Source organism: Candoia aspera, chromosome 1, assembly GCF_035149785.1.
Source record: "Candoia aspera isolate rCanAsp1 chromosome 1, rCanAsp1.hap2, whole genome shotgun sequence".
NCBI classification, from domain to species: Eukaryota; Metazoa; Chordata; class Lepidosauria; order Squamata; family Boidae; genus Candoia; species Candoia aspera.
Window position 1 is genome coordinate 199,486,328 of NC_086153.1, and position 19,112 is coordinate 199,505,439.

The 19,112-nt window shown below is 39.3% G+C and overlaps 1 protein-coding gene and 1 pseudogene across 1 annotated transcript in view; both read left to right on the plus strand.

Moving 5' to 3' along the window:
• The first annotated feature begins 11,118 nt into the window (after positions 1 to 11,118).
• Positions 11,119 to 19,112, plus strand: part of LY75 (lymphocyte antigen 75) — an 81,563-nt gene continuing 73,569 nt past the window's right edge. The window contains exon 1 of the mRNA XM_063318315.1: positions 11,119 to 11,303. Coding sequence (XP_063174385.1) covers positions 11,210 to 11,303 — 94 coding nt within the window. The 5' untranslated portion in view covers positions 11,119 to 11,209. The remainder of the gene's footprint in view (positions 11,304 to 19,112) is intronic.
• LOC134488587 (zinc phosphodiesterase ELAC protein 1-like) lies at positions 13,446 to 14,042 on the plus strand (annotated as a pseudogene).

Below are 19,112 nucleotides of genomic sequence, written 5' to 3' on the forward strand. Positions count from 1 at the left end.
AGACCTGCACAGCCTCCAGGAACTGGGAAAGCAACTCAGTAGCATCACTTGGTTGGCCCAGGGCAGAGATGTACAACTGAGTATCGTCAGCATTATCAATGATACTTGACCCCTTGCTGATAGATAACCTCACGAAATGGTTTCATGTAGTCATTAAATAGGATTGGGAGAGAGTCAAGCCCTGTAGCACACCACAAAGCAGGGGTTCTTTGTACATACTGTATATTTGATTTGTATGTCCACCCATTTCACAATACACTCCTTGCCACAGTCAGAATATCCACATCCAATTATAGGTGATCATCAAGGTATATTTTCCAGGATGCAGATCTCTTTCAAGAGGAGTATACCCTCATCAAAACAGGTTAAATCCTTTTCCACTAACCACAGAACCTCTACTTTACCTGGATTTGATTTCAGCCTATTTCCCTCATCCTGTTCACTATCAAACTTCAGCAGCATTCAGGAGTGGATGGGAAGGAGTAATAGGCTGGGTGCCATCAGCATACTGATTGCACTTCACACCAAAATTCCAAAACTGCCCCACAGCAGTTTCATGCAGGTAGAGTAATATGAATGACCACACAGAAGCCTTTGGTGCACAATAAGTTAACAGCCTTAGCTGTCAAGCAGCATTCCCCCAGCGGCACCTTCTGGACACAACCAAGCAGTAACAACTGCTGCAAAACTCTGGCCCGCAAGGCCCAATCCTACCAGATGGTCCAGTTGCTGCAATTGGTGGGTCCAGAAGAACTAGCCAGCCTGCACTTCTCCATCTAGTTTCTGGCAGTGCAGGACTTACAACATATTGGGTGATGCCAACAGGTTATCTACATCTGGATACTCCAGATTCATTTAATACCAAATCTATAAATAACATGCTATAGTATTTGCAGCTCTCAGCTAAGACCTCCAAATGCTGGTATAGTTTTATTAACAGAAATGAAAGAGAATCAGGTATCTAATCTACTTAGGAATCTAGTGATCATTTGATGGTAGGAAGTATTTAATATTGAAGGCTAGAAAAAATACTTTGCATTGATTTCCAAAAATAATAACCACTCAATGCTTTTATATCAACCTGTAACTAGTGTGTGTGTGTGTGTAACAAATGCTACAAATGTTTTGCTATGAAAATATTTTGTGAAAACTTTAAACATACACCTAAACTGTCTGATCTTTCTTTTGAATATGCTTCCAGAAATTTCTAAACCATAGGTCCAATTCATCTGCCATGAGATGAAAAAAAATCAACTATCCAATGTATAAAACATGCTGATTTTCAAATATTTGTTTGGTATAGCCATTTGAGAATGCAATCTAGAAAGTCCAGTACAAAGTCTCAAACAGATGCTGGGCTGTTTCCAGAACTAAATCATCTGTGTGATGTTTCTTGAAATTCAATAAGCATGTCATGCCTTTTCAACAACTGTCTGTAATATCAGTAGTTCTTGAAATCCCATGGCATGTAATTGCAACCAAGATCTTGTTATACTAAGATTGGGCTCATCAGAAATAATAAAAATCAGTCATAATGGTGATGGGGTTTCTGTTGCATAGTATGAGTTATTCTATGCAGCAAAAGGCATGGTGAAGAATAAAAATTATTGGACTGTCTTGTGATTATTTGAACTGGTCTTAGCTCTGATTTTTTTCATTTCTCTCCTTTCTCCCTCCCTCCTTGAGCCAATTGCCCCTCTTAAAGAATTACACCATCTTCATATAAACAAATATGCATTTTACTTACAGTTCAAACAATGCCAATGTTCACCAAGAAATAGGAGAAAAAGACATATGATCGTACCATGAGAGAAAAGAAAGGAACAGTAACAGGGGCAACAAATAGGGTGAGATTAAAAGAATCTTCCAGAACCCCACAACCACTAAAGGACCACCTAATTTATATTACTAGCTGCTACAATTAATCCATTCTCTGGACATCTAGGGTTGTTTAGCCCAACTATTTCTTGTTTTTAACATGGGTTAGAATTATGTTGCCCTTTAAGCAGGATGCTATTAGAGTAACACAAAGCTATGATATCTTCTGATCACTACTACTAATTGATTAAAAAAATGAAGGGTGGGTGAATAGGCATGACATTTGATGCAGATTGTTCCCTTCAGTTAACATGGAAAGGACAAGCAGAAAAAAAGGTCATCTCTATAAAGTACAATGGTTATTTACTCTTCTCTCCATAACAGTATTTGTCATGTTATAAAAAAAAGTCATCCTAGATCAGATCAAAGGCCTATCTAATTCAGCATCCTGGTTCCTACTACAGGCTATCTAATGCCCAAGAAAAGGAAAATCTGCAAAGAGTCAGGATACTTTCTGCTTACATTTCCAGAACTGAAAAGTTCTATAACCATTATGATTAATAACCTGTAGAAAGTGCTTAGAAATAATGTAAAAACACCACCACCATCATCACCCAAAAGGTCAACATTTTAACTGCAGATAAGACAGTCCTAATTCTAACACACCCACTACCACATAGATTAGGACATGCATGCATCTAATCTTTTTTTAAAAGCTACATATGATATGTCAAACATACGTGAGTATCGCCTAAAATGCTTTGGGGCAATTTACAGAAAATACTTAATATTTTCTGGCAGCAGGAAGCTTCTTGCTTTCTCCCCGGCTGCAGATTTAGGAGGTAGCTGAGATGTTCTCTGCTCATACTGGTATAAAATTAGTCCCATACCACAGGCCTTTATAGACATGCCTTTGGACATTTACCAGATTTTGTACATTTGCCTAGCAGATATTTGTTAGCTGCTATGGTTTGCGGAGTTTCGGAAATACATGTACTTTAAAAAGATGGAGCAACCTTCAAAGAGCTTAATAAAAAGTAACAGGAATCCCATTCATTTTGCTAGCAGGGGATCTGGAAATTCCCACCTGGAATGAAGTTGGCCAATTCTGATAGAACTTTGAGCAGCTAACTAGAGTTTTGTTGAGCTTCAACTGAAATGGGGATCAATTACAAAGATATTAAAGAGTGATATCTGGTTTTGTGAAGCAAAAAGAAAAGTGTTATCTGTAAGCAGCATCCCTTACCGTTCAGGTTTCCCTGATGTTTGCTTCACTGTTTGTTTCAAACAGCGTGATGCTGATATGCTTCACTGAGCATTCACTATCACCATGCTGAAAATTTCACAATGCTGGCATGTGGACAGAGCAGAAATGTGTAAAATATTACACAGTGTTAAGAATGGAAATGCTTCCTTGTTTCAAAGCAATATCTGAGGTTTATTCAACAGTTTTGTAATAAATAACACAAGTACATTGTATCACTTATAAATCTTTATGAACATGTTCAGGCTCTTAAAGCAATGACAGCTACATTTAGTAATGAACAAAAAAAAAAGACAATTGTAAGAAAAACTGTTGCAGAAAAAGAGCAACTGTGAGAAAACGAAATGTAAATATGCCTCCATTAAGTGTCGTAAAATTAAAATGGGGGCCTGAAGTACCTAGTTTTTAAATAAAACAGATTAATAATACATTTATTAAAACCTGGTGGAACCATAAGAATCAATTGCATAGTTATTCCTGGATATAAAATCTAGAGAAGCATCATGGAGAGGTTGAGTGAAAGAAGGTGTATAGTAGGTTCACACCCAAAACAAAACTGGAGAATAAAAGTACAGAATAATGTAAATTAATAACTAGACTGATTAAATCAAATTTCAAGGAATGCATCTTGGAGTGTGTTGGTATATTTTTTTTCTGCCAGGAAATTTAGCTGCAGAGGAACAGTTACCATGGTAACAAGTCACTTTGGCAGGGTGAGGAGGTCAGATTTAATTGTCCTCAGGTGCGGGTGTGGAAAGGATGTCCAAATAAGAAAAAGCTGCTGATTGCCTGGGGGGAACTTACCTGGACTTGCTACCAGAAGTTTCAGTTTTGGTTTTGCAGCCTCTTGTTCCAGCCCAGCAGCTCTCTCTTTCCTGCTCAGCGCATGTGTATGAGCTTGTAAATATGTTTATGTAAGAAGCTTTTGTGCCTATCCAGGGCTCTGGATATGGAAACTGTTTATGTTTTATGCTTTCTTTAAATACACTTATTTTTATATAAATGCCTGGTGTGTGTTTTCTGATCTCTCGGGCCAAACGCGTTTGAGCACTCTGCAACAGAGTGTTCTTCTTTTAAAAAATCAATAAAAAAGGTACTTCTGACAAGGAAGCAGCTGAGAAAATGTTTGAAGCATTAGATGACAAAAGTTTGAAAATATTATTTCTAAGAGATACGGTAGAAAAGAAGCAAAATAAGTAATTTCCACTAGGCATTACTTTGAAAGCTTTTGATATCTAGATCAGTTTGATTGTTTCTCCCCAAGAGGACACCTGAAGAACAACAGCAAAAAGAATAAGGTATGAAGTTCTAGGACTGGTTACCAACTTAACAAGCCACCATAAAACGGAGAATGTTAAGAAGGTGATGTCATTCATTAAAAAATTGCACACTTCACTATAATTGGCTTCATTCTGAAACTGGAAAACAGCCAATAGTTTTAAAAACTATATCCAGGGAGAAAACATGAAATTATAGAACTAGTCCTGCTTTTAATAGAAACTATAATTAAAACAAATATTCTGTCAGTATATAATCTTGCAAACATTAGGATGTCAGGATGTGATTCTTCAGAAATTAAACTGTTATTATTTTTAATTTTGTTCTTTTTAAATCACAATAATGGTAATGATATGCTGCCCTTTGGCATGAACATTATCCTGGCAGTCTATGAAACATTTTGAAACCACAATCAAGAATTTTAATCACAGTAGCTACAATGCATCACAAACAGTAATAGCACATAATGATGGTGAATATCATTTGTCCTTAAACATGCATTCAAATGTATCTGAACATAAGAAAATATTTATCGTGCATTGAATCAGTTTACCTACCACACACAATTTTTTTTCATGCTCCTGTCCTTCCTATTTCCTATCTAGCATTTCCATGTTGTTGAATCTCCCTTTCTTGATGTTAATCTTAATTTGTTGATATAACATATGAATTTATTTCCTGTCTATGAAAAATGCAACTAATTTATTTTGTTAATTATTAGCCACAAACCTTCTTGAAACTGTATGGAACTTACTATCCCATTTGTACAACTCTGGGCTCTGATCACTTCAAAAAGCAAGTATGGATCCAGATGATTTGAGGAGTAGCAGCAGCTGTCAATCAACATTACATTAGCTGCCTTCTGTGGTATAATACTGATTTTTAATTGGAATCTTATTAGATATTGTAACAATTTGGAGGGAAGGGAAGGAAAGCTAGGGTACCTGATTCAGAAAAGAGTGTGTATTTTTGCTGGCAAATCATTGGTAAATCATCATTCTGTAGGTAAATCTTTGACTTGTCCAGTAGTTTTGCTTGGTCATCCTCAGGAAGGGTTCAGTCCCTTCTGGTCACCTTTGGAATAGAGGAAGCAGTTGCCTTCTCTGCCTTTCTGCTCCAGGGGTCCTTAAGGTGGGAGCTAAAATAAGAGACAAAGAAGAAATACAAGAAAAAAAATAAATGTTTTGCAGTCTGTTAACAAAAAACACAGGCCAACCTGTGCAACTTTACAGATGTATTAGAATGCCATCCTGTATATGCAACTCCTTGGAATTAAGTTCCACTGGGTTCAATTGAATTTATTCCTAGAATTTTTTGTTGTTGGCTTGCAGTTTTACTTCATCTATATCAGTGATCTGGCTTTGAAAGTGTGAAGAAATATATTTTCTGTACTCAAACTAATTTAGCTGTTTTCTAGGATGCCCTATATATAACTCTTTCTTAGTGAGCAGGTTAAATTTTCCCTGTTTGCATCCTCAGCAAGCCCTAATGGTTGCTTCAGTGCATCTGGAACAAAGGAGAATGTATCCAGACAATTATTGTACTGGGCAGCATCTGTTAGTTCTGATTTTTAAATTAGTTTTAAATTAGAGTGAAATCATCTTATATTCATTTCTGTATGCCAGTGCAAAGGTGCTAATAATTTCCATAAAAATCCTTCATGGCATCAATGAGAAAATACATTTCCATACAAAATAAGAAAGCGTGGCTTTGTGTTAGATTCACAAGTCTGTCTCAGAAAAATGTCTCTGCAAATTAAATGATTTGTTTAAAGCTTTTGTTCCTAATGAGTCTTAATGAAATTCAAAAGGATGATGGCATTTCATCTCTGAAAATGAAGAGTCTGGATTGTTTAACTCTGTGCGAGACAGATTGATTCCGAAATGAGTACTATAAGCAGCAACTAAGAAACCATTAAGTTGTGGTTCAGAAATTTTCAGAACTACCAACATCGGTTAAAATAAATGGAGGAGGAATACAATCATATTGAGCTGAAGAATTTATTTCTGGAGGTGAGGGGGTGGGTGGGTCCTGCAATAGTACAAATTTGAATTACCAATTGTCATATATTGCCAAGTTTAAAACTATGAGCAAGTACCCTTTAATCTGGAAAGCTTAATACAGTATATATATAAATATTAGGTGATTTGTTGTACTAGCTTAGGTTTTAAAAACTACAGTTCTATCAGATCATTCATTCGCTGCAAAGCTGAGACATCTGTTGTTAGAAAAAAGTTACCAATAGTAATTTAAATAAGCTCAGTATTCTAAACAAATGGATTAATTCAGAATTGATTCTGTGCTCTATAATTTAGTGGGATAGAGGAAATTACTGTACATCCTTTTATTTTTTGCACAATATCTGGGTTTGCTTGGAATAAATAATGATCGTTCATCCAGTTTGTTTTTACGAGTTTAGTAGACACAAGGTTAAATGCCATTTTTTTAAAGTTATGACCAATGGCTGAAACATATATACTGAAGTAACTAAATGGAATAATAAATGTCATAATAAAGAGGAAACACATAAAGCAGTTTATCTACCACCTCTTTCTACCTTCTCAATCCACCCTGCACATAGCCAGGTGAGACAAGAGTTTTGATAAATACCAAACAGGAGAGAAGACCTGCCCAATCACCCACTTCCTAAAGCTTGGTACTTTGGAAGTTGTATCATTTTCATATCTGTCTTCAGATCCAGACTGCCCTTGTTAGCCCTGTTTTATTCCTCAGTAATGTCTAGCAGCAGCCATTAGGGATGACAGAATGGAGCAATTACATCTCAGTCATCCCAGGAATAATAAGGAAATGCTTTTTTCTCTCCCTCTGTGTTGATGAGACATATCATAAACCATACCCGTACAGTAAATCTAATAATATGGCTTGTGCTGAAGATGTGAGGTTAAATGAGGGTCTGCAGAACAAACATTAAACACAAGGCTTAATGTAAAACAGAGCTTGTCTGAACTGGGTTCTAATTTTCAGTGCAATACACAGGACCTGAAAAATTTAAATAAGTGCTACTAAGCATGTAAAAGATGCTCACTTTCTTTATTAGTGAAGTAATCACAAAAAAGGGCTATTAAGCATGCTGTATAGAGAGTACTCACTTTTCTTCCCTAGAAGAATAACCATAATCAGCCTTTCCATTTCTTGGGGGTGCAAGCAAAAACTCCATATAACAGAAAGCTTTCCAACTAAGATCTAATAATGGGCTCTAGCAGTAGTTCATATTTTTGAAGGAAATAGAAAACACATAAGTAGTCTAAACTCCTGACAGAAGATCAGCTCTTGTGCCTTTAAGAGGTTCCCCTGACATGGAGGATAGGTTATGTTGATATTATTTGTTTGCTCCAGGGCCTGAAGGGAAGGAAAAAAGACTCACTTGAGCTGAGCTTTCCTTGGGATGATTACAGTACATGGCCACCTTGATGTAGTCATCACAGTAAGGAATTGGCCATTACTTTCTTCTGGGAAAAATGTATATATGTATGTGTGTATCAATCTATCCTACAGGCATGGTATAGTACACTGGCATGTCTTGATAGACTCTATCCAAGTACTAACCAGACTTGACTTTGTTTATCTCTTAGGCTCAACTGCTTAGACTGACAATTTTTTAATATGATGCTTTAACTGCTTCTGAGGACAAATAAACTCAATTTCTGAAGGAAATGTCTCATATTCAGAACACAAAATGGGGGCCACCATAGTGGCATACTATTCTGCCAACTCAGGGATGGCAGGTTCGATAGTACATTAGCATGGTTGTGAGAAAGAGACCATTATGAAAAATGTAATGACTAAGTGAATAAAACCTTGTTTGGAAGCACTCTGAATCTATGGAATGACAAAGCAATGCAAAATAAATAAATTCAATATATAACAGGTGGAATGATGTGTGTACCACTAGTAAGGGAGGTAGAAATGAATATTATAAAAGCTTTGCTTGAGTTAAGCTGAGCTCTTGATGACCACACACACTAGCCACGCTACAAGTGGCTATTTTTCCACAATAGGGAAGTAGTTTCCCACTGCCTTTTCCAGGAAGTTTGGTTTGACTGCCCAGTCTAATTTACTGCTGTGGATCTCCTCGTGGTCTCCCATTCAAGTTCTAATGTCAGCTGACATCAGAAAAAAAGCCAAGCGAAGTTGACCTAAGATCAATTGGGCTTTGCCATCTGATGCAGCTAACAAAAGTGTTTTTATCCTGTCCTTCCTACAAAAGCCCCAAGGAACATCCACCATCTCCATAGCAACCTTGAGAGGTGGTTTAGATGAAGAGATAATGCCTAACACCTGGGGCTAAGGAAACATAAAGAATCCAGATCTCGGATGAAATCCACTCCAGCTTTCTCAACAATAGATTCTGAAATACAAATCATCCAAGGACATGCTTACTTTCAATTGTCTCTCTTGACTGCATCACAATAAGCTACTGACTTACAGAGGGATTGTGCTGGAAAATGGTTGTTGCATTGAAATATTTAATATTTGCTTTCCTTGCATTCTGTAAACAAGCCTTCTGATTCACAGCACCTCCTAATGTAATTGTGCATCACAGCAAATAGCTGTTTCTGAGTTTCTATCATATTAAAAGCCTCATAAAGAGTAAACTGTTTGTCCTCTTGTGCATACAGATCTCATGATTAGATTTTTATTTTCCATCTCACAAGGAAACATCAAGAACGATTTTATCCAGAATATAATATTACCAGACTGCTTATGGAGCATTACATGCTTAGAAGTTGAAACATACTAGATTAGAGCCATGCTGTTAAACTTGAACACTACTCTGAATCCAACATATTGTGTATTAAGGTAATTACTTGTAATTTGTGCATCATGGGACTATTTATTTTAATTCATTTATATGGCTGCCCATCTCACAGTACAGTAGCAACTCTGGGTGGTAAATCTTTAAATTCAATTACTGTATTATTATAGTTGTGATTATCATTATATCCTACCTTTATTTTGTATAACTCAAGGTGGCATGTATAATGCTCCAGCCTCTTATTTCGCTCCCAACAACCACCCTTTGAGATGGGCTGGACTGAGAGAGAATGACTGTCCTGTTTTTTAAAATTTCATCCTATTGGTGCAAAAGTAAGCTGCCAATTTGTTTCTGAGCCTAGTTCAAAATGATCACATTGACTTTTAAACCCTTCATTGGTTAGGATTCCCTATTTCTATACAATATAATATTTTTATTATGGCTTTTCACCAGCATAATGTTTCTATCTGTATCAACCCTCACATTAAACTTCATTGATGACAATTATCTTGGATGGCTTGCCTCCTTCTCCTCTGAGATGAAGCAGGTTGCTACTAAATAGATGCTTTTCAGTCCTGGTGTCCCAGTGAGGTTTGCCTTCTATTACTTTTCAAAGGTTAATACTTTTCAAAAATTGTTTCTAAGCTTTTTAGATCTAATGTTAATTATGCTGCCTCTGTTGATAATGTGGCATCACTTTTCAATTGATATTTCAACTGTTTCATTATTTTAGCAATCCACCTTGGGTTCTACACTGATTTAAAAGTAAATTTGAATAATAAATCAAGTTTCTTCTAAATGCTGTTTGCCAATCAGAAGTTATCCAACAAAATGCTCCATTGAAATTGGGCTGCGGGACTCTTATTACTGCATTAGTTTTCCCCAGTTCCTTTTTTAATCTCTTTTAAAACTGAAATATTGAGAGCCAATTTGGTGTAGTGGTGAAGGCACCATGCTAGAAACTGGGAGACCATGGGTTCTAGCCCTGCCTTAGGCACAAAGCCAGCTGGGCGACCCTGGGCCAGTCACTTCCTCTCAGCCCTAGGAAGAAGCAGGCAGGCCAAACCACTTCCAAAAAATCTTACCAAGAAAACTGCAGGGACTTGTCCAGGCAGTGGCAGAGAATCAGACACGATTGAACGGATTAAAAAAAAAACCTGAAGCTTAAGGTTCCAGTCACTTAATAACATTTTCTTCCTCTGTTTCCGTTATCATCCCCTACCCTTAAATCTGTTAAGAGCACTGATGGTGAGCAGGATGGGGCCCCTATCCAGGGGAGAAAACGCATGCGTAGTAGCGAGGAGTTGAGCAGTCATTTAGAGAGACACAGAACAGACCCGCCTTGAGTTTTGGGGTTTACCTGTATGGGTTTTCTCACGTTGCTTCAGTTTGTTAGGATTTTCTGTCTAATGTAGTAGTAATAAAACACAGACCTATTCCTCGTCTCGGCGTGGTTCCTGCTTGTTAGGACAAAAACACTGCAAAGTTCTCACTGGGTGTTTAAGGGTTTTTCCCACTGCTGTGCAGAGTTCAATGTTTCTCAACCTCAGCAACTTGAAGATGTGTGGACTTCAACTCCCAGAATGCTGGCTGGGGAATTCTGAGAGTTGAAGTCCACACATCTTCAAGTTGCTGAGGTTCAGAAACACTGTCCTAATTCACTGGATGTCTCCCTTTATAACAGTTTCCGGGCGGTTGCATTTTTAGCCTTTCACAAAGAGTCTTACTGCAACGCGAAAGAGGAACACAGTTATAGCATAAACTTCTGCAGTTCAGTTACTCCTTCTTGCACATCTTTCCTTTCGATTTCTTCCCTTGCAGCACATTTCCAGTCCGCCGCCTGGTTTCTCCTGACAACAACTTGCTCTTCAAGAGCCGAGCAAGGCGGAAAAAGCCAGGATTGGCCCAACGCCTCCGCCAATCATCGCCCTACGGTTCCGTAACTCACACAGCGGGGAGTGTTAACTCAGAGCGTGGGGAGCGCCTGCGGGGAGAGTTTCTCTGGAGAGGCGAAGGCGGTGGCTGCCTTTCGCTCCCGTGCGCTCTACAACTTTCCAGCCTGCTCCTGTAGGATGAGGAGGGTGCTCCGAGGCTCCTTTTCCACCTGCTGGGTGACTCTGATGGCCGCCACCTTGTGTTACTGCGCGCACAGAACAGCTTCTTCAGGTAACCAACCTGGCGGGTCGCTGCGCTCTGGCTGGCCCTCAGTCAAGGGAGAGGTGGCTGAGCCCCGCGGGAAAGCGAAAGAAAGGGGCTTCCTGGAGGCTGGAGAAGGAATAACCTGGCGTCCCTAAAGGCCAACCCGCAGCTGCGCAAGCCGGAGGGCTGTGGCGTGGATGCATCCAGTGGGTGGAAAGTTGGTGGTGGGGAAGTGGGGAATCCCCGTTTAAACTGTTGGGGGCTGCTGACGACTAGGGTGAGTGGATGGCTTTGGAAACGTGTGGAGGACGCTCCCACCCCCGCTCGCTTCTCCGAAGAGCCCTGGTGGCCTCCAAGGAGCGCGAGGAGTTACGCTGCAGTTCCCCTCCGGGGAGGCAACTTGCTCTTTCCGCCGAGTATTACGCGCGCGCGCAGGGCGCCTCCAGACTCCGCTGGTTTGCGTCAAGGCGGCGAAAAGTTTAGAGCCGTGACTTGACAGTTCTTTTTTGAGCCTCCGGTACTGTGGCGATTGCAGAGGCTTCGCCCTGAAATCCGTAGCAGTAGTAACCTCGGAGTACCGTTCCCCTGACAATTGGGTCAACGAGGCCATTCCCTAGCAATCCAAGCCCGATTTTCCGTCGAGAGGTATAGCAGCGCCTTCGACTTCTTTCTCGCCATTTGCAGGCACGGACTCGGAAGGGCAGTAGTGGCGTTGGCCCTTCGCCACTTTAATTCACGTTCCTTTTGCCCTTCCTCCCGCAGTTATTTATAGGCTCTGCGATCGAATCCTTGAGTAGCTTGAGTTAGGAGTTAAAAACTTGGCTACTTTTCAGCGGCCACTCAATTTAATGCAGTGAGGCGCGCAGGGATTGGGGAGTGAAGGGAAAAGGGATTTCCCTATCGCGAGGGGGCTGAAATGGAGCAGGAAGTCTTTCGTTTTCCCTTTACTACAGCTCTTGGCCGGTAGGCTTGACACTTTCCCCTGCTCCAGCTCTGATAGGCAAATCACGTTTCTTTCCAATGCTACATTTAGCTGGTGGACTTTCTAAATTGCCTTTTGTGCAGTGATGAAAAGTGTTGAACCTCTGGCAGAAAAAAAGGTAGCAACCAAATTATCATGATTAACTGATTGAAGATTCAGTTTGATTTCATTGATATCAGTTTATCTGAGATCTTTAGACTATAAAGGTGTCTTGAAAGTCTCTGTAGGATTACACTCAATTCCACTGATAAGGATTTTCTGGTGTTTTTGAAACAGAACATTTTTTAAATTGCTTTAGAGATTGAAAGTTAAAATCTGAACATACATTAATTTTACATTCTGTATAAATATCCCAAAGTCTTTGGGCTTAAACATTTGAACAGAAAAACAAAAAGTATAATTTAATATGGATTATACTGTTATATGCAAATATTTTAAAACTTCCTTTTAAACCACTTTACTGGAATACAAAAAAGTACTTTCAAGCATGACAGTTCAATAGTACACCCTTGCTTTCATGTGTAAACAGTGTATCTAGGATTTACTTAATATTCATTCACATTAATTATACTATAATTGCTACTTGCATGTGTGAGATTGTGTGTGGGTGAGTAGGTAGATAGGAAGAAAGAAAAGGAAAAAAAGAAAGATCTTACATTATGTACAGAGGGCTTCTCTCTAAGCAGTTTATTATTTCCCTTTCTAATGCTTCTCTATAAATTAAGTTGTGGTTTGCTGAGATACAAGCAAAAGAAAATCTCAGTACTATCCTGCTGTTGAGTAAAATGAACATGAATACAAAATTTTGAGAAATGGAACTGTGCATGTATTCACAGACTCCAGCAGTTTATTTTGAAGGAGAACGCTGACCGTCTGATTGTGATGAGGGGATGCAGACTCAGTTCATGAAAAGTAAACTGAAAGCAGGAAGGATTGTAACTCATTTCCATGGGGACCATTCCTTTGGCTTTCCTGAATTATTCTGTACAACCACTCTGGTCTAGTTCTGACAGACAAGCTCTGGTAGATAATTATGGACTACTTGAACTAAAGAGCTTTCTCCATGCAGCTTTATCTTGCCCGTGAACTGGTACCCACTTCCAATCTGTGCTCTAAAGTAGAATGATAGAAACTCCTGTGCCCAGAGGTGAGTTCCCCTCCATAGAGACACTATTTAACTAGTTCCTATGGAAGAGTCATACCTCTTGTTAGACAATGGACCCATCATGATGAAGGCTTTAGGATTATTTCATCTAATTTCATCTTATCTAATACCGTCCTTTGGGTTTCTGCTGAGAGAAAAGCCGTGGACTAGCAAACCGAGTGCTCAGAATTTGAGGAACAAGGAGTACAACCAGGCCCATTAAATATAAATTGAACGAAGGTTCTCCAGAAGATGAGACAATTGTTTCTTTTCCTGGAAGGAGAAAAAAAAAGTATTTTAGGAGATAGGTTTGATATTGCTGGAGACCAAATGGCAACTCTTATGAAGCTGATATCTTGGTTCACAAAACCATGTTTAATGACAGTCAAATGAACAAAGCCAAAGAGAGTGGCCACAGCATTCCAGAATGGTAGCATTTGCCAAATTGCAAGATGGCTGGTTCTATCTCACCTCAGATAAAAAGACAACCCAGCAAATCAGAGATGCAGGTATCAGGGAACTGAAGAGGCAAGCTGAGTTGATTTTGGATGGATAGGATATTGTATTAACAGGGTTTTATGATCATTGGCATTGCAGGAACAACATAAAAATGGCACTGACTACAAAAGGGAAGAAATGAATTTGTGGATAGGCTGAAATTCCAGCTATTACTTTCTTATAGAGTAGTGTCTTAGGACCATTTGGAGGGGCTGCATGAAAGCCTGTTTGAAATGATGGGGTAACATTTATTAATATCCAATTCTTTGTATCACACATCATTGTAATGTTGACAATGGTTAAATGTGCTTTATGAGCCTTGCAAGAGCAGAATTGCTTGTAAGCCAAACTTTTATTCATATCCTTATTGGTAAAACAATTTACCAATTGGGGGAGATGGGTGGTAATTAAATTTGAATAAATAAATTTTGGAATTGAAATTTTAAAGCCATGGTCTTTTGCATACTTACTTGGGAATAATTTAAATTGGTAGGCAGCAGGCCTGACTGAGGAGATATGTACAGGAAGTACAGTATGTTAACTGGGGAGAGTGGGCATCTTAACATTAGGAATATGCCTGATTTTTTTTAAAGTCATTACAATAAATTTGTACAATCAGTATGTTCGAGATGTGTGATAGATGCAATGGATATATGCTAGAATGCTGATAAAATACTTACCTCTATAGTAAAAAAGAATAACAAAGAGCCAATGTGCCATGATGGTTAAGTAGTTCCATCTTCCACTTGTACTTACTTATTGATTGTTTGATCAGATTTATATGCCACCCATCTCACTGTTCAGTGACTCTGTGTAATGATTGCCCACTCTAATAGACTCAGACTCACAAGCAGGAACTTAATGATATCTGATTTATTAAAGAATAGTATGCAAATACAGAGAAAGCTGAGAATGAGCAAAAGCGCGCCAAATACAAACTAAAAACCCTCGGCTCAAACGTAATCCCTCCCCTCGCCCTGCCGTTGCAAACTCCCCCCCCCCCCCCCAGGTGCTGGTAACCGTTTCTGCTGATGTCCTGGGAAAGGAACCTTGAACACACAAGATAACCCAAACATTCCAATCCAGCAGCTAACATATAACAATCCCACGAGATGGAATCCTCCTCCCCTCCCAGACGAAACACGCATCAGCCAAATGACATGCGAAATGTTACGATGTACCAGCAACATTGGAACGGTGAACATGACACTCTGAGTGCTTTACAAGTAAAAAAGACCATACAAAATCCATACAAAAAATACACAAAGTTAAAAAGTTAAAACTTGTAACCTCCAGATGTTCTGCAGGTTGGAACCAGAGCCCTCAACCACAGTCTTACAAGAAACAGACTGAGCGACTGTGTATTTCTTTTACCAGGATGTGATAGGTTCAGTGTGGTCAAACAGGTGCAACTTGGAAGGAACGAATAAGGTTACCTTGTATGGGCCGCAAATATCTAGATGACCACTGAATGACAGCAAAGAAATATTTTTTTTCCTGTTTTTTATGTCATCTAATGGTCATCCAAGTTTTTGCAGACCAGAAATAGTAGCCTTAGGAAGTGAAGAATGGTGAGAGAAGGGTTTTTTTTAAAAAAAAAAAGTAATTAAATAGCTTTACATATTTATATAAAAGTAAACCTTACAAAGAGATGTGGCATCTTATATATGTGTTAGGATCCACATAAGCTTGAAATTAAAACTCATAAATTTCACTCTCGGACAAATTTCCATTGGCCAAAATTGATTCCCACATTTGCAGAGAACTTTCCACTGCCTGTCTTAAGACACATCCTTAAAAGCTGCATGTTAAAAGAGTGAGGCATGTGATGGATGTTGCCATTGAACTCAAGTGAAAGAAGTCTGGCTAGTAAGACTTCAGCTTTGCTCTGCTCTCTGCAGTGTTGCCTACTGTCTGTAGAATGCCTTCATTTCATCCTGTTGCTGCAGGTGTCTTTCCGGTAGCTGCTACCACACTTCGTTGGGTAGTTTTGTAAATGACTCTTGCATTCAGTGTTTCCTCTAAGCTGAAAAGTAAATGTCTTTTAGGAGATCAGAAACAGGAGTGGAAATATGGTACAGGCATGTAACATTTATTTCATTTCTCCAAAGTGCAGAAAATGGCAACCAACATTATTAGAAGGCTAGGACAGCTCCACTACAGTGTTTAGGACTTTTTAAATGTAGAAAACCAGTGTGGAACAGAGGACATGATACATAAAATCATACATAATGTTGATAATGTGGACAAGACAAGGCATTATCCATCTTTCACAATATTATAAGCTGCTTGGATGTATCTTCACCGTTGGATACAGTATGCTGAACCAGGCAGATGTTTTGCCAGATCCAGTTGGGCTGTTTTTTTATTCTTAGGAGCAGAAGTGTAGGAAAACATGGGATTATTAAAAATGAAAGGTGACAATGTCTTACTTTTTTTAGTCTGCAGAATGCACACTACATCTAGAAGCATATTTTGTCTCAGGTGATAATTATACAGATCTGATTGTTCAGTGCATTTGATATATATGTTATCTTAGTACTCCTTACATCTTTGTTATTGCCACATAGCAAGAGGATCAGTTGCAAGAGGATCAAACTTGTAAACAGAACATAAGTCTCTTCCTTGTGTTCCCCAGACTGTGGCATGAACAAACACTGATATTTTTTCATCTCATCCCCAACCCACAACTGAGGCGGCTTAAAGTCAGCTTTAGCTGTTCCAATTTTAGTGTTTTCTCTGTTCTCCCAACACAGCTTTGGATGGGAACATGATTTAGCGTGTTTCATTTATTGTATGGTTGATAATGCAGTCAGGGTTGATCTCCCTAGCTCCTGTTATAACCACTTCAGGTTGCTGCAGGCACTTCTGCCCCTTTTTTTAAAAATACTTTTTATTCAAGAGTTTTACAATGCTAAAAGACAATACAAACTGAAATCAGAAAAAAGAATAGAAAAGAAATACGAAGTGCAAAAGAGAAAAGAGAGATAGAAAAAAATATTTAAAGAAGTAACTCCTGATCTTCCTTGCAACAAGTACAGGCAAATTAATAGTTCCCCACCCCCTGTGAGATAATATACATGGTTCATTTCTTCCCATAGCACCTCAGCTTATCCATTCACAAATCCAAAAATTGTCATTTCTGTCCAAATGTTGGCAAAAAGTCCATAAAGGGTTTCCAGAGTTTTATAAAAATATTCCATATTTTAGTCCTGATCAAACAAGCCAGCTTTATACTCTCTTCTTTTGCTTTTAATCTTTAGTTTGTCAAATTGCTGTCATAGGAGCTTGCCTTTGTTTGATCACTGGGCACTGCCCTCCGTGGCTTGGGGTGCAGGAGAGATTGGACATTGGGCTTTGGCAAAGCCATAATGCCAGGCTGCCTCTTTCTGAAACACTTGTCAGGTTTTATACAGCTCCTTATATGCACAAAGTTAGCCCTCTTTTAAAAGAAGACCTCATCAGAATTTGTTGTCATTGTTGGTATAATTTAACATTTTTAACATTGAATAGCTTGACTTGGAACAGGGCATCTGTGGGTGGGGGTGGCAAGGGGAGCAAATGACAGGTGTTGGATTGTCACAACACAGGCCCCTGCCCCTTCTTCACATGTGTCGTTTTGCATGAATGTACTTCCCTCCACAACATGGTGCCAAGGCTGGTTGTGTTAGTGGAACAGGCATTGTTGGTTGGTGGTGTTTAGAATGCTGCTTTCAAAATGTTCAACTGGTGCAAAATGCAGCGGCAAGGACAGTTACTGGTGCCAGTTACTCAGCACATGTGACACCATTACTCCGCAAGCTGTATTGGCTTCTGGTGTGCTCCTGGGTGCAATTCAAGGTGCTGGTTGTCACCTTTAAAGCCCTTCACAGCTTAGGACAAGGTTACTTCAGGACTGTCTCTCCCCAATTGTTTCTACCCATCCTGGCAGGAAGGGCATGCTCTGGGTACCATCAGCTACGGAGTATTGGCTGGCAGGGCCCAGAAAAAGAGCCTTTTCTGCCGTGGCACCTGCCCTTTGGAACATCATTCCCCCTGAGATTAGATTGGCCCCCTCCCTGTTGGACTTTTGTAAGGCCTTGAAAACCTGGCTTTGTGCTAGACTAGAGCCTGGGGCCCTGGGTATGGGTCTGTCTCCTGTCTTCTGGTTGTATTGATGATCAGTTAGATCGTGCCCGGCTGCTACATGTTTTTATTTTTGTTTTATATTATATATTTTGTGTTTTTATTTGTTTTATTGCAAGCCACCTAGAGGCATGTAAAAGTGAGATGGGCGGCTCTATAAATTGAGTAAATAAGTAAATAAAAAAGGGATGTAGCTTGTATAGAGACCAAATTGCCAATATCCGCTGGATAATGGAAAAAGCCAGGGAGTTTCAGAAAAACATCTATTTCTGTTTTATTGACTATTCTAAAGCCTTTGACTGTGTGGACCATAACAAATTGTGGCAAGTTCTTAGTGGTATGGGGATACCAAGTCATCTTGTATGCCTCCTGAAGAATCTGTATAACGACCAAGTAGCAACAGTAAGAACAGACCACGGAACAACAGACTGGTTTAAGATTGGGAAAGGAGTACGGCAGGGCTGTATACTCTCACCCTACCTATTCAACTTGTATGCAGAACACATCATGCGACAAGCTGGGCTTGAGGAATCCAAGGCTGGAGTTAAAATCTCTGGAAGAAACATTAACAATCTCAGATATGCAGATGATACCACTTTGATGGCTGAAAGTGAAGAGGAACTGAGGAGCCTTATGATGAAGGTGAAAGAAGAAAGTGCAAAAGCTGGTTTGCAGCTAAACCTCAAAAAAACCAAGATTATGGCAACCAGCTTGATTGATAACTGGCAAATAGAGGGAGAAAATGTAGAAGCAGTGAAAGACTTTGTATTCCTAGGTGCAAAGATTACTGCAGATGCTGACTGCAGTCAGGAAATCAGAAGACGCTTAATCCTTGGAAGAAGAGCAATGACAAATCTCGATAAAATAGTTAAGAGCAGAGACATCACACTGACAACAAAGGCCCGCATAGTTAAAGCAATGGTGTTCCCTGTAGTAACATATGGCTGCGAGAGCTGGACCATAAGGAAGGCTGAGTGAAGGAAGATCGATGCTTTTGAACTGTGGTGTTGGAGGAAAATTCTGAGAGTGCCTTGGACTGCAAGAAGATCCAACCAGTCCATCCTCCAGGAAATCAAGCCAGACTGCT